General features: G+C 38.8%; 1 protein-coding gene across 2 annotated transcripts in view; it reads left to right on the top strand.

Moving 5' to 3' along the window:
• The first annotated feature begins 11,465 nt into the window (after positions 1–11,465).
• The window catches only part of LOC131955674 (protein bicaudal C homolog 1-B), a 66,187-nt gene continuing 60,697 nt past the window's right edge, over positions 11,466–16,955 (top strand). The window contains exon 1 of one of the 2 annotated variants that reach the window (XM_059319872.1): positions 11,466–11,687. In XM_059319872.1, coding sequence (XP_059175855.1) covers positions 11,501–11,687 — 187 coding nt within the window. In that variant the 5' untranslated portion in view covers positions 11,466–11,500. The remainder of the gene's footprint in view (positions 11,688–16,955) is intronic. The other variant, XM_059319873.1, reaches the window with a different exon arrangement.

Raw genomic sequence — 16,955 nt, 5'->3', positions numbered from 1 at the left:
TTTAAAAAAGTAATGTTAAAAGCTGAATTTCAGCCGTTATTTCGCGTTTTTACGAAGCCGTTTTTGTAAATTGCTTTAAAAATTAATTAACTTGACCGAAATCAGTAATTATTTTAGGAAGAAATCAATGACAATGACATAATTTTAGGGGGGGGGGGGGTTGTGGCTTTTTGTGACGATCTGTGACGGTGAGGAGGGCAGTAGCGTAGCGAGGGGGGGGGCGGGGGGGGCATATGTCCCCGGGCGCCAACCTTAGGGGGGGCGCCAAATTGAAAGTTTGAGGGGGGGGGGGGGTGCAAATGAAAAGTTCGAGGGGGGGGGGGTAGCAAATCGAAAGTTTGAGGGGGGGGGGGGTGCAAATGAAAAGTTCGAGGGGTGCAAATCGAAAGTTTGAGGGGGGGGGGTGCAAATGAAAAGTTCGAGGGGGGGTGCAAATCGAAAGTTTGAGGGGGGGGGGGGGGGGTGCAAATGAAAAGTTCGAGGGGGGGTGCAAATCGAAAATTTGCTCCCAAGGGGGCGCAAAATTGAAAGTATGTCCCCGGGCGCCGGGAAGGGTCGCTACGCCCCTGGAGGAGGGTGTGGAGTTAAAACCGTCAAAAAGTGTGACGCTATTTAATGATGTCCCCTTAAGAAAGTGTGACGTTAAAATTATTACCTACTTTTTTTATGGAAAAAAAAATGGGAAAAGTATTTTCTTTAGGATTTTTTTTGTTACCGAGGGAGGGGGAGGGAGGTTAAAGTTTTGTGACATCATAAGTGGAGTCTGGCATTCTGTGACGAAGCAGGAAGCTAGGAGAGGGGGGTAATCATCTAAATTGACTTGACATCAAAGTTAGACGGCCACCATAGTATCCACGTGTCCAAAATAATTGAAAAAAAAATTATGGCATGAATTTATCGTAATCGTGTCCTAACCTTGATTCTTAATCCTCTGACTTACTGACTAAAACAGCGATATCAGTAATTTAAAAAAAAAAAAAGGCGAATGTTTCAGTTCATTAGAACCACGGCTGAAGTGCTCAACGCCATCCACCACGCGCTACCGCACGCTATTCGATATCATACCATGTAGCCTCGAGTCTCTCATTCGTCGCGCGACCACGCCATTGATCACGTGATGTGGTCCGAGCAGGATTCAAGCTATCACCGCCGGTTGTGACCGGCAAATGGAAGGTGCGTCTCGATAAGCCGCCTCAAGTGTGTGGACCGCTATCACAGCAGGCCCCATTGACACTGAATGTTTACACGAGCCCGCCCCCCTCTCCGTCCTCTATTTCTTTATCAGTTTGACCACCAGAGAATGATTAATGTACTATCTTCGATTGTTTTTATTTTTTTTTTACCAGATCGGAAAAAGTTTTTACGAGAGGTTCTCAATCTTGTTCAGGAGGCGACGAGTGGCGAACCCTGTATACATTTTTTCAAGTTACCCGTGCGTAACACTCCTCCCTTAAAAATAAAAAAAAATTAAAAGGAAAAAGCAACGACGAAAAGAATGTGTTTAGTCTTGTTTTACTTTTAACTTTTAAAAAGTGTATATTGTGATTGTTGACAGCTTCAAAATTAACAGGTGTATTTTTGTAATCACCAACCTCGTGTCATTCTTAACATTTTATTGATGTAATTGTTTTTAACGAAGAAAACGTGAGAATCAAATCTCGCAGAGAACTAAACTCAGAGTTTCTTACAGGCATCTCTTCGAAAAAAGTCTACCCCCCCCCCTAGAACGAAATGGAATTTATATAGAAAAGATTTACTTTTACCAGTGTCCGCCTCCCCCCACTCCCCATGAAAATTGTTGTCCGCTCCCCCCTTCCCCCCGTGAAATAAGTCTGGAAGAAACACTGACTAAACTAAAACTGGAAGGACAAGTATCGTCACTTGTTGGTTTGAATTATGACTACACCAGTAAGGTTTGGATATTTTTCATTTCCGAGGAATCATACTGCAAATTCATAAAATTAATCTGGTTGATCATCAGGAAAGCTGGCTATCAACAAAATCAAAGAACATTTTTTTTTCTTCTTTCAGTTCAGTGAAGTAACGATGAAGTTCTTTTTTCTTTTTCAGATTTTCATTTAATTCATCTGCAGATTATCTAACACACTGAACAATTAAAAAAAAAATTAGTTTCTTCTCCTCAAGTTTAAGGTTAAGCCTGTGTAGCTGTACTAATATATCTGCCAGATAATGAGATATGCCAGTGTCGTCGCTAGGTCGGGTTTCACCCGGTGCAGCACCTCAAGTGTCACCCCCCCCCCCCACACAACAAATTAAAAATATTATAGGCTATATATATATATATATATATATATATATATATATATATATATATATATATATATATATATACAATATTTTAATTCAAACGGAACAAAGCAACGTTTCATGGTTTTCTCGATAGTTAGCATGCTGCAAACCCCCTCCCCCCCTTTCCTCCCCTCCCTCCCTGTATCTGGGATCGTCAATTTAAGACAAAATACTTTTAAACTCTAATTAATCATTAATTGAACTGTCACAAATCTTTTTTCTTCTATATATTTTGCAATTTTTTGTCTTGGTGTCATCCCCCAATTGGTGTCACCCGGTGCGGTCCGCACCCCCTACCCCGCCTGAGATATGCTACTGTTATCATCCATGAATTGTTGTTAGAGAATACCAAAACTTTATGCTGCCCTTGCACGTACAAGAAATAAATTATTTTAATTTTTTTGATTTTCGATTCCTGACACGATACAAATTTCCTTTCAACAACCAGCGTACTGTACTGCAGTGTAGGAAGGAAGAAGCTCGTTATCAGAATTTCAAAATTCAAAATTCAAATTTATTCAAACAACGGTTACAATTGTAGGCACAAAGGCCTTTTTTCACATTGGCCGTTTAAACAAATAAAGCAATTCAATAACACATAGAAAACACTAAATTTTGGGGAATTTTGGGTCATTAAATCTAATGTTTTTGACGGACCCACTATTTGAAAATTCATAAGAAATTAGTTTTTAGATCTGCACTTAAAATTTTTAGCTGAGTACCCTAAAATATGGTAGAAGATTATGAATTCATTGTTTATTGGGCTTAAAAAGTAATATTTTATGAACAGTGGAAAACCTACGGAGGGGTTAATTTTGTCATAATTACCGATTTTTATCATTTTTTTTTGAGTGGAAATGCATAATCGGATGTACCTTAAAAAGCCGTAGAGAAAAAATTGTTTGCTCTCTAGTATTTAAAACGTTTTTTTTTTTACCGGAGCCTACCCCCTTAAACAGTGGTCGGACGGTAAAGCGTACTATTGTTAAAGCGGAAGTCTTTAGTTCGAATCTCGGACTCGAACCCATATGACGTGCCAGAATCCACTCACGTTAGCGAAAGTAAAAGCGTGTGGGCACAGTGTTGACCACACTATATCTTCATTTAGCCAGGTCATAGAAACAGCTGATCTCTATTTCATCCGCCCCATTAACCACCATGCGAACATATGCTGAGCTCTCTAGCTGAAAACTTCCTGTTAGATCAAGTCTTTTACGTTTACAAACAAGTTTCATAGCGACGAAAGAAGTGAAAATAATATTCTGTGTATTTTAAATGATTCGTCTCTAAGCGCCGTTTGTGTTGCTAAGGGTCATAGAGTTATGCCTGAGAACAACTTTGCGCAAAACGCGTTTTGGCTTCTATATTCCATTGCTAACAAGTTTATAAAGCCGATTTTATTGTAGTTTTTTTGTTCAAGTTGACCCCTCGCGGTCGAGACCAACAGTTTGGGAGCCCATGACTTAGATTATTAACAGGCACAAAAGAATACATTGTAATAATTAGGATTATGTTTACATCGCTGATATTATATTATTTTATCATAACACTGTATCTTAATACATAGACCTATATATGTGCATTCATGTTTTTAAAGTTAATTATTACATTTTTTTTTCAACAATCAGTGGTCATACTCTGCATGCATTATTCAGATGTAAAATGTTTAATTTTTATATTTGCTATTACGCTTGTTATATCACCGAAATGAACAATATGACAGGCATCTCATCTTAGCCATAGATGTAACAGCCCACATATAATGATGTTTATCGATATGCCTACATTTTGAACTTGAAAAACTTCTTTCCTTTTTTCACCCATGACATTAAAACAACGCTTTTGACTTGCACACAAAAATAAATTATATTTCACGTCTTCGCCAACCATTATTTTGTTGGCCTACAAGTCAGTTTGATAAGATAAAAATGTTATTTTTGTCAATCCCTAACAGATATCAGATACCACTTTAAAAGCTGGATGTAGGGCTAGGTATATATTTAAAAAAAAAATGAGCACCAGTCTACCCGTACCCGAGGTCGCGGAAAAGTCAAATATAATTTTATCAATATCTTTTTAAAAGTAGGCCCGCAACACAAGCTTTGTCTATCAGCCTATCAGCGGCCCGCTGTGTATGGCCTTTACGAACGGAACAAGCACAAGCGTCCTCTAGAAGTAGTCTTTGGCGTTATGATGGTTCTACACGCCACAGCTGCTAGAGGCAACAACGCGGTCGTGAAGAGGAAACTTATCCTACCCTAAGTGGCGTCTCTAGCCCAGGTGACACCAAGAACTGTAACCCGGGGTGACCCCCCCCCTCTTTCCAGAGGAAACTTATCCTAGCCACGGTGGCGTCTCTAGGTCAGGTGACACCGTAAGCGGTAACCCGGAGTGTCACCCCCCTTTTCGCCAACGAAGTGCTCAAACAATATGTAATTGGATGTCATCCCTTTCCCCTGTGTCTAATGATGAATACAACTTTAATAAGTTGTTGAAATAGCAGAGGAAAGCAAACTTTCTCATTACAATTTACTATTTTTTTGTTTTGGTGTCACCCCTTTGGATGTGTCACCAGGTGCTGTCCGCACCCCTGCCCTACTGCCTATCCTATATCCAATACAGGATTTACAAATACAACATATCCAACACCCTATATTAGCCTTTTAAAGGTAACTTATCCTACACCAATTTGACCATACAAAAGTAATGTATCATACACCTGGCTATACCTATTGGCCTTACAAAGGTAACTTATCTTACACTTTTTGGCCATAAAGAGGTAACTTATCCTACACCTTTTTACCGTACATAGTTAACTTATCCAAGCCTTTTTTGGTTTTACAAAGGTATCGTATTGTGTACCTATTAACCTTACGAAGCTAACGCATGATACACCCTGGCCTTATCACCAGGCGATCTCATAGTCTCGTGACGTATTTGTAATGACGTGGATGAGGTGATTCTGGAGCATGCGCACACCACAGGATTACACAATACCCGCACATGTAACTTAGGCCTAACACCGTTGTTTTACTGTTGTAAGCCAAGTCGCTTTTAGTCCTAAAACATGTCGCCCCGACCTCCACCCCCCACCACGTGTAAAAAAATAATACCCAGTGCGGTAAACGTCGGGAACAATTTGGTGCTTGTGTTTGTTCAAGACTCAAGAACCATGAATTGTATGGTATCGATTTGACAAATTATCGATTAAGACGCGACCCCCCCCCTCCCCCCCCCTTCTAAATGATTACCGTGAACGATTTCAGTTAGCATGGTACATATCTGCTGGTGGCCAAAATCACGTGATATTAACAGTAATGAAATGGGAATGTGGTGGAGAGCCGTATATAGGCCTACTGTGTTATATTGCTAATAATACAAGAAGAGATAATCCAATATCTTAACCGCTAATCCCAAATATAACAATAAGAGATGAGGGCCTAAAGGAATTCAAGCTATTTTAAACAATTGCCCCCTCCCCACCAGTACCATATCCGCCACTAAATATAAAGCAATTCACAACGAAGAAATTCCTTGCTCACATAATAAGCCACCCACCTGTGTGGAGTTAGGCTATTGGCTACGTATGGGGGGGGGGGTTTCAAGAGATGTGACGTAACAGAACCTGGTCTCTATGAGGACAAAAATGAAGAAAACGTCGAATTTCGGACCAAAAAATGTGTAAGTAGTGTGTGTGTGGAGGGGGGCGGGGGTAGGAGCTTTGGGACGTTATTTTAGGAAAGTGTGCCTTTTTTGTGACTACGTTTGATGAACCCTGGGTCATAGAGGTAATCGGCTTAACGTCATTTCAGACCCGGGCGGTCCGATGGCGTAGATGAAGTAGAGTCCACCTGTTTCTGTGACCTCGACATATGAAGGGCTATTATGGTCAGTCTCTAACGTGAGTCAGGCACCCATCAGAACTGGTTGGACTCGATATCCGATCTCGAGACTTTCGGGTTAGCACTCTACCATCCGACCCCATCGTCCCACAACACGTTTAAGGCATTAAATAAAACGTAGAGCTACATTCGGAGTGCCATCCCTTTGAGCAGCTATTCCCTACATTAGAGTGACAGCTGTTGTAGCAGTGTTGGATTCACATAGTTCACACAGACCACTAATTAGCCTAATTATGTCATTATAAAGCGATATATAATTTACACACCTATCAAGCCGATGACACGTAGCATTATACTTATATAATTATCTATCTATTTATTATAACACAAGCTATACGAAAAAAAATTGTTGCTTTAACAATAAATATTTCGATGAGTTTATTAAAGCTAACACGAAGGGCGTGGTTATAGTATAGGACACGTCCTTAGCCTACTTTACGAACTGGTAATTCATATTTCAAAAATAGCTTCACTAACATTAGATAGTAGTCCCTTTGGTGTAACATTTAAAAAGAGACACGGAAGGTATTGACGCACTAGGTTACGTTCGTGTGTTGATAAGATTTGTATTCGGGCCTAGAATGTTGGTGAACACCGGTTGTTGTGTCACCGTGCCCCCGTCATTCACCGCCGATCGGGGCGGTCGTGTTCACATAACACGGCAAGTCAAGGGGTTATCACATGTTGTTTTTGGCCTACATATCTTACACTCTCGCACCCGGTAGCTTGGTGACGTAACAGTTTCCTTTTTAATTAATCGTCAACCTATTTTGATATTATTGTTATTTTTTTTTCCTTGGCGAATGCTAGGGGTTAGGGCTTAGAAAGTTTATCTCGAATAATAACGGATTCAGTAGCTTATTACGTTCAGGCTGAATGTGAGTGGGGGGGGGGGGGGCGTTTGTTGGTAATGTTAAATGTATATAGAAAATACATACTTTAACCATGGTCCGCCATTTCGGAATTTTTAAGTACCACCCGGAAGTTGCAAGTGCCACCCCCCTTCCCCACTCGGAAGTTTCAAGTGCAACCCCCCCCTCTCATCAGATCAATATGTCTGAAGGAAACTGATTTAAAGTGTTTTTTTTTTTTGTTTTTGTTGTTTTTTTTTTTTTGCTTTGTTTATTTGCAAAAACCAAGGCAACCACTGAACTCGCCACAGTAAACAATGTTGTCCAGTAATATTTCGCGTCTATCGGGACTCCATCGAGAATGTATCCGCAGCCCCCGGAAAATGTATTACCGACGACCCAGCCAGTGTTGGCGATAGACGGGCGACATATGGCAGTGTATCGAATAACCAATAACACTACCATCCATGACAGTGGCAAGCAGGATAGCTAGCACTCATCAGAACACCAGCGAACCCGATGAGCATTTCATGTTATAAGATACCGATATTTGTTCAAGTACATCTCGTTGTCGTCTGTCAATACAGTTTACATTAACTCAGAGGCGTAGCTACCCTTCCCATCGCCCGGGGACAAACTTTCGATTTGCACCCCCCCCCCCTCAAACTTTCGATTTACACCCCCTCTCAAACTTTCAATTTGTTTTTCCAACCCATTTTGAGCGCCCCCTAAGGTCGGCGCCCGGGGACATACGTCCCCCCCCCCCCCGTCGCTACGCCTCTGCATTAATTAGAAGTTTATAGTGTTATATTAAATAATCTACAATTAGTGTTGTTTGATGTGTTTTTTGGTCATTAAAAACATTTCTTTGCTCTAAATTATGCTTACCGCTAGCAACGAATGAAGTAGTGAAACCTCTCGTTATATAACAAAGGTGTTGTCAGTGCTACTTATGTTTCACGCAATGATCATCAGAGTTTCTTTCAGGCATTTCTCAGGAGGTCAGTCCCCTCCCCCACCCCCACCCTCGGAGCACGCGCGTTGACTACCCTGCCCCGACGTAATAGAAAAAAAATACAATTTATATAGAAAAAATATTTGAACCAGTATCTACCCCCTTCGTTTCAAGTGCACCCTCCGTAGAAAAATGTCTGAAAGAAACCATGATGGCCCTGATGGTCATTTATAGTAGTGTCAGACAAATACAATCAAAGTCACTCCTTGAGTACCGAGTAGTAGGCTACACGGTAAAACGTTTGTCTACAAAAAGTAGATGAATGTATTCAGAATATGCGATAACAACAATGTATTTAATTCTAATTATACAATGCAACAACAAAACACACACCTCCGTAACTGATAATACTAATATTCGTTTTTGTTAAAGTTTTTTTCTCTTCATCACTCCAAAACACGAAACTATGACCGTGGAATTTATGTTGTGTGTGTGTGTGTGTGTGTGTGTGTGTGTGTGTGTGGAGGGGGTGTGGGGGTGTGGGGGGTATGTCAAGTTTTTTTAATGTATCTTTTTTGCCCGGACACCTGATTAAAGGAAAACTATAAATAAACAAGCAACACTGATCCGTTAAAAAACGTGAGCTCCTTGTTTCCACTCCAGTCGTCTTTAGGCCGACATCTTGAGACCAGTAGTGGTCAGGAAGTCACCAATTAGCCAGAGGTTCATATAGTGGTCAGTTGGAGAGTTAGGATTTGCTACGGACAGGACGACACCTAAAAAAGTATCCACGTTGAAATTAGTTTAGAACATCCTTTCACGAGGGGATTAGTTTCTTTTAGGCATTTCCTTGGGGCACTGCACGTCCACCGCTCCCGGACGAAATAGAAAAAAAAAATTATAAAGAAATTTTTTTATTTTAACTAGTGTGCCCCCCCCCCTTCCCCCCTGAATTTTAAAGTGCGCACCTCCCCCAAGTGAAGTTGTGTTTATAAATGCGTGTAGCTTTAAGTAATGGGAGGTAACTTAGTAAATTGGTATGGTTTAGTATTTTGCTAGTTCCATCCCTTGATTTTTCCAGGTATTTTTTTTTTTCTTTCTTCTAAATAACAATTTGGCTTTTTTTTTTAAAAATAATCTTTATACTAAACACAGTAATTAGGCCTGAAATAAAACTATCACACAATTGTTAATTGTTACATAATGGTTAAAACGTAGAGCTGTCAAGCGAACGCCGCAAAAAGCGAAAAAAACAACAACTATCTACTGGATATGGGGAATATGAGTTGTTGACAAAAGACTAAATTCCAACACCAAGAGCGAATAGAGAGCTGTTCAAACTTTGGGTGGCAGTGGCAAGGTAATTCCCCATTGTAGCACTGTCGCTAAAAGTAACAAACACAGTTTCTTCCAGGCATCCCGTCGACCCTAACCTAACTTCCCCCCCCCCTCCACGGAAAATTAAGTCCGTCCCACCCCCGAGTGAAAACAGTCTAAAAGAAACACTGGCAACAAACCCCACTTCCACAGGAGCGCAATGTCATTTAGGCCATGAACCACACAAACCTTTTTTCCCCATTCATTGTTAGCTGGCAAGACGATAGTAAAGTAATCCCACATGTTATTTATATTTTAATTTTTCCCCCCTTGGCATTCATATGAGAATAACAAACCCAGTGCCGACATCCCAAGTTACGATAACCAGGGCTAGACTGGCCAAGAGTATGGGACATTAGGCCTCACTGGGTTGTGTGATAGTGTGATAAAGTATGATGTCACACTACCTCGCCACACTACCAATAGACATGGTGCTTTAGGATGGTTTAATTAATATGGGGATTAAACTAAACAACAGCGATGTTCTCAAGGGGCCGTCCATAAATGACGCCACACTCGTAGGGGGGAGGGAGGTCAGTAATTTTGTGATGGTGTGTGATGAGGGGGAGCGTGGTGTTCAGATCGTATGACGTCACACTTTTGCATTATAAAAAAGCAATGTTAGAAAACGAGTTTTAGCCGTTATTTTGCGTTTTAGAAAACGGTTTTAATAAATTGTAATAGGAATTGATCAAAATACTCGATGTTGACAGAATTCTGACAAGGTTTTTTGGAAATATCGATGTTTTAAGAAAAATTCAACAGCTATTTTGATGCGGGGGGGGGGGGGGGGGTTGTAGGATGAGGTGTGACGTCATTTTAGTAGGGTGGGGGGTGTCTGGCTTTTTGTGACGACTTGTGACGGAGCGGAGGGGGGAGGTAAAAACTGTCAAAAAAAGCGTAAAGTCATTTATGGATGACCCCCAACATAAAAAAACATGATCAAGTAATTACTAGGTTACTCATTTTATATTTTAAAAACCTTATCATATCTAGTAGGCTATGTGAATTTTTACACAGAACTGAACAGATATCGTGTTCGTAATACCATCATCGTCTGCAAACAGACAAGACTTTTGTTAGACAGACATTGATCGTAACTTGAGACGTTTGTAACACATGCATTGGTAGTAACCAGTAGCGTAGCGAGGGGGGGGCGTGGGGGGGGGACATATGTCCCCGGGCGCCAACCTTAGGGGGCGCCAAAATGGGTTGGAAAAATAAATTGAAAGGTTGAGGGGGGTGCTAATTGAAAGTTTGAGGGGGGGGGGGGTGCAAATCGAAATCTGGAGGGGGGGGGTGCAAATCGAAAAGTTTGTCCCCGGGCGCCGGGAAGGGTCGCTACGCCTCTGGTCGTAACTTGAGACATTTGTAACACGTGCATTGATCGTAACTTGAGACGTTTGTAACACGTGCATTGATCGTAACTTGAGACGTTTGTAAAACGTACATTGATCGTAACATGAGACATTTGTAGGCTATTTTGATACTGATTTCGGATTAAAATTAAGGATCGCTTATGATGCAATCAAATGGCCATGTTTCTGTTCCAATTTACAAGAACAGTCTTTAAACAAAGCAAAATAGTCGTAAAACTCAGTGCCTATAATCTTTTCGAGGGGGGGGGGGGCAGGCGGGAAACACTCATACCCCCCCCCCGAACAAAATGTAAAAATATTTTATAGATGAGTACGCACCTCCCTCTAAGTTCCAAGCACCCCTCTCCCTCGGAGAAAATGTATGATTTTAGAAATACTGTTATTTGCATATATTAATCAGACATTTAACAAAATAAGCTTAAAAATTAAAAGAAGTACTTTTATAAAACAAAAAACGTAATCAATTGCGGTTAACGTATTTATTTATTTTTTGACAAGAGATTTTTCAGTTAAAAATAAGTAGAACCCTAATGTAATCTTTAAAAAAAATTAGAATTAAATTTTCACAGGCTTTAGGCTTTGGGGGGTTCCCGTAAGAACAAGGAAGAGTTCCAGATTTTTAGTAATAGAAAGCAGACGAGTTCCTCGCAGAGCGTAGAGAAGTTCAGTACTGGAACCTTACCACTCAGTCTGTTAGCCTCGTTCTCACATAATAACAAGTATGCTATGGCGGAAGGTGTTTCCGTCCTCTCTACGAGAATGAGAGAAAACTTATTTCATGGAGATAATGTTATGGATAATATTGAAACTGGATCTCAGGGGAGCAGAGATGAAATTAGTGATCGAGATCCTGGATTTATTGAAGATAGATTTCGTGTGGATAGGAAAAAGCTGGAGCAAATGCTTCAACTTGGTAAGTTTAGTTAGAATCTGGTGGTAGCAGCAGTGATCATGTTGGAATGTTTTATAACAGTGATCTCCCCTGTTTCCTACTCAAACACCTGTACTTCAAATTTCTCTACTAGATCTAGATCTAGATCTAGACTACATCTACTATCTTAACAAAATTCGATTGTCTAAGCTAGATCCTAAAAGGATAAGAGTGTAGTTTAATACATTAGAATATTATACAACACATCTAGATCTAGATCTAGCTAGATCTAGATCTAGATCTAGTTATTAAAAAAAAAATCTATCATCACTCTACTCTAGTCTAGTCTAAAAATTAAAAATACTCTGCTAACTCACTAACTCTCTATTCTAACTATACTATACTCTATAGATAGATCTAGATCTAGTACTAGATCTATACTCTATCTGTCTAGCTTAGTGTCTTGTTGTAGAAATAATAATAATAGATTATAGATAATAGTATTAATAGATCTAGATTCTAGTAGATCTAGTAGTTTACTGAGAGTTTACTGAAACATAGCAACACATGAGTCTACCTACAGTCTACATAGTAATTTTTCACATAGTCTAAGACTTCTAGACTACTTCTACTAGACTCATTAGACTATTTATAATTATATTATTGGTGGCGCCAGGAATACTTTACTCAAGTCTTTAGATTTATTGTAGGCCTAATAAATTTTTTTATTCATCACCCATAGGCCTAATACATTTTTTTAAGCATCACCCACAAAATAAAAAAATCTGTCTTTCTTTTTCAAAATAAAAAAATCAGGCATTATTACAATTTGGAATTTAAATGATTGCATGTTGGCTAATATTGATTTTTATAGCCTAACTATGCTGATTAATTTTTCTTATTGATAAATATTTTAATAATTAGGCTAGTTATTATTAATAATAACCTTGTATAATTAATTAATTAAAGACCTATTTATTTATTATTAGGTTTTATATTAGTATATTACATTTCATTAGCCTAAGTGTTTTTAATACTTTAATTATTTTTTTTACTACATAGTGCATTTTACAACAGTTCTGACGCATAGACAATTTTTAGCTTTAAAGTTTAAAGTAACTTCACCTTAAAATATAACTTTCAGATAGTTTCTGTTTTACAAGTAGGTCTAAGTCTAAGTAATGAAACTCGACTTTTACAGCTGTTCAAATTGTGTGTTAATATATATATTACTTATTCAAGTTAATATACCAAATATATTAAATAATTTAAATCTAAAAGAACACATGTTGTAAGGAGCAATTTGTAAATGTTTCACTAAATACCCTGCTGTTTTAAATTCACTTTTTAATCTCAGCGGCTGGAGTTTAATAAAAACAAACATTTTTAAAAACTTTTTAGCAGAGTTGGTCTGATAGTTGTAAGCTCTATTGTTGTAGGTCATTTTAAATCACTTCACCTGTTCCTGCAACCACCTAGGTAAATAGATAGTATGGATAAAATGCTTAACTACACTTTATGACCACCAGAGTTTACTCAGACTTATTTCTCCTTGGTGGCACTGGTAAAAGTATATATTTTCTGTATATACATTCTATTTGGTTTGGGGGGGGGGGAGGTGCCTGGAGGAAACTCTGATGACCACATGTAGATGACAAGGCTTATGGTCATTCCAGTTCATATGGGAAGCTTAGGGAATCAGGCAACATTACAATTTTCAACATTACTAATACTTTGAAAATGAAAGGCTTATTATTTAAAAAGTTTAATTTAAGGTATAACAACCATTTACTGTTTACACTATATGTATAAGTAGTGTTTAAAATAGGTTTAAAATTAAGCTTACAAGTTACCTCTCCATAAATGTTTAACACCACATCGTGCTAAAATTTGTGTGTTCAAATTTTAAAGCTGCTTATAAATGCCATAAATTAAAAAAATAATGGAATAAAAAAAATTAATAGTGGGTTTTTGATAATAGATGTAATTTATTTTTCTTCTCTTTTTTGTATTGTATTATTTTCCTCCTTGTCTTTCTTCTTCTCTTTTGCTTTACAAATTGCATTTCTCACCCACTAAATATATATATATATATATATATATATATATATATATATATATATATATATATATATATATATATATATATATATATATATATATACACACACAGACACGGTATGCATGACTAATCTGTAGAAATCATCCAGTTGGTTTAGCTAAATTCCCCCCCCCCCCTTTGTTTTTTCACCTCTGGTTGAGCGCAGTTGCTGGCCTTTAGCCTGCGTATCTCTGCGACCTTGGCATTAGAGAAGAAACAAAAAAAAAAGGTTTATTAGTCTGGTGGATGTACTGTACAATATCTGATAGCACCGGGGTACCCACTGAGGCACTTCTTCGTCCACCGGTGGCCTGATCCTGTAGTTGTGTATCTCATGTTTTGAGTTTCTCTTGATGTTTTATTAAGCCAGTGTTGCTAGGTTACACGTGCTACAGCGATGGAATTTTCCACACTGAAATCCTGACCTTGTTGATTTCGTGACGTTGGGAGAAGTCATAAAGCAGATTATTTTCCCTAAACTTTCTTCATTTCTATCTGTTTATGTTAATTATTCCTCTATCAAAACTTTCCACCCACTGCCCGTGTTCTGTCTTTAAAAGATAACTTCACAACTTGACGATCCTATTCCCGTCCTGAAAACTCGTCCTTGACATTCCCCTGTATATTCACGTTTGATCCCAATCTTACCTTAATTACTTTAAACACTTAATTTTTTTTTTAAATGTGCGAGTAAATACTCCATTAACATCACCTGGTTTCCACGGGGAAACCCCCAGACAAAACGGAGCCTGGGACGCTGCAAACATCTTTTAAATACCACATTGGCTACATAAAACACTTTGTAGTGTTGCGGATTAAAGAAGATTGATTTTATAAAACATGTTTGCAACGTGAATAAAAAATACTTTAAAACCTTGTTATAAATCAAATTAAATAGTGATTAATTAGTCTAATCAAGTAAATATAAGTAAAAACTTTAAATAAATTATAGGATAGATCATTTCTAAAATTTCAGTCTTTTCACTGTCATCTAGGATGCCGGGATTTTGCAGTATCTCCCATTGGTGACACTTGTTACTTGTATCGTTTGGGTTTATGGTAAAAACCACCAGCCAAAAATGGCTCGGATGACTCAACCTTTGAATACATGCCCCCCATGCCGTAACATGTGCACATACCATTCAACCGAACTGGTTACGGTCTTGACATCCATTGACTTTAGGCACGAGAATGGTAATCGTCGCGTGCTATTTCAGAGGTAATGGCGACCCCCGCGAAATAAATGCACTATCAAAGGAAGTTTTTACTACTTGCATTTTAAACGTGTTACAACAAATAAGGACAACTTTTTATATTGTTAGTTTACATCTAACTCTAGTTTAGTAAAACGTGTGTTGCGTGATAGAAATAGTTATATTTTCTTCAATTTGTCTGTCATTTATTATTTTCATTTATTGATTATTTGAATTTAATTCGCAAACACAAAACACCCGCTCAGTGGCGTAGGCAGGGGGGGGGGGGGTTAGGGGGGGGTCATAACCCCCCCATAGACCCCTCGGTATATAGAAAAAGTATGAGGGGGGGGGGGTGCAAATCGAAAGTTTGAGGGGGGGGGGGTGCAAATCAAAAGTTTGTGGGGGGGGGTGCAAATCGAAAGTTTGTCCCCGGGTAAAAATTGTAACACCCCCCCCCCTTGAGACGATCCTGGCTACGCCACTGCACCCGCTATACATTGTACTCAATCCACTGGCATTTACAAGTACCACGAGACCTCTCTATTTCTGTGAATGTAGTCAAGTAACGAACAGCCGTGATAGGGGTTTGAAAACTGCCTGTTGATACAGCTGTTCACAAAACCTTTTGTTATGTGATAATTGCATAATCAGGAGAGGAGGATTGGGCCATTACTTACTGCGGCCACCCGCAGTCGGCTTGCAGCAATGCAGCGTTTAAAAACCTGAGTCATTTAATCATCCTTATTAGATGTGGTTTCAAAAGAAAACAACCCCCAAAAGCCAACAAAAAATAACGTTTTTTAATAATTAACTATAAGGTTATCCTTTGTAAAAACGTAATATTAGCTGGCTTGTTACAATGTTAGACAAGTGCATTATGGGGCTTGTTAAATGGACACTGGGCTCATGAAGTCGTTAGGCTATTTACATCTATCATCGCCATAATCTTTTCCCGTTTGCTGCAAAAACACATGGGCAGATAAAGTAGATTTCATTTGTTTTCCTAAGGTGAGTCAGGTACCCCGAACCTTTGATGAGTCAGGGACGTCCTAAAGACTCGAGCCCGAGTATCATCTATACTTACGTAAAATTTTGAGTGACTGACTAGGTAAATTCAATTTGGGGAACTAAATGAAAATGTATTTATTAGGTTAAAACTGGAGTGGTTGACGAATGACGAAATTAAATGTATGCTAGGTCATTTAAGTGCTGGAAATGGTACAATCTTCACTAGGCAAAACTGGAGGGCTTGACCTATTTAAATTATACTGGACAAAACTGTGGGGATTAGCCTAGTTACGTATATACTGGGCACAACTTAATGGTTTAATTTAGATAAATGTTTACTGAGTGAAACGGGAGTGGCGTAACTGGCTAGTATCGTAAAGTGTTTAAGTTATTACACGTAACGACATGGTAACACGTTCAAGTTACATATGTTGACCTACTTAGACTAGCAGAGTGCCCCAGTTAAAGTAGAGCCACAACAGCCCATGTTTCTAACCACCGGGTGCTAAACACCATCTTTGCCATCTGCTGTAGGCTGTAATTACCCGAGAGCCACGTCACTAAGTGCGGATTTTTTTTTCTCGTTTGGTCTGGACGAATTAAAGAGCTTAACGACATTATTAACATATGCTCGTCCTACCCAGATATTCAAACTTGATCCTTTTAATCCGTGTAACGATCTTAAAATATATTTAGCAACATGGGGTTCAGCTAGTTTTTAATTACAACAAGGCAGGACTCACAATCGATTCCGTTAATGGTGCGGCTTTTTTTTTCGCATTGTAATAATCGTGGTAGAATAAAAAAGTTAGTTTAACAGATCATTATCAGGTATTAAAACTATTTTTCTTCAAGGAAATAATGTCTAACATACAAGGGCCGTAACCTTCTGTTATAGGTTCACAGTTGACGTCACACATCGATGGGAGGGGAAGTGGAGGTGGGGCTGATTTTTTGACGATAATCATTGGGGTTTAGAAGTGTGACATATATACTTTGGAATAA

The sequence above is a fragment of the Physella acuta genome, unplaced genomic scaffold (genome assembly GCF_028476545.2).
Source record: "Physella acuta isolate Inbredline_101_S28 unplaced genomic scaffold, ASM2847654v3 ptg001092l, whole genome shotgun sequence".
Classification (NCBI taxonomy): domain Eukaryota; kingdom Metazoa; phylum Mollusca; class Gastropoda; family Physidae; genus Physella; species Physella acuta.
Note: the sequence above shows the minus strand (reverse complement) of the source record. Positions and strands in the feature narration are given on the sequence as shown.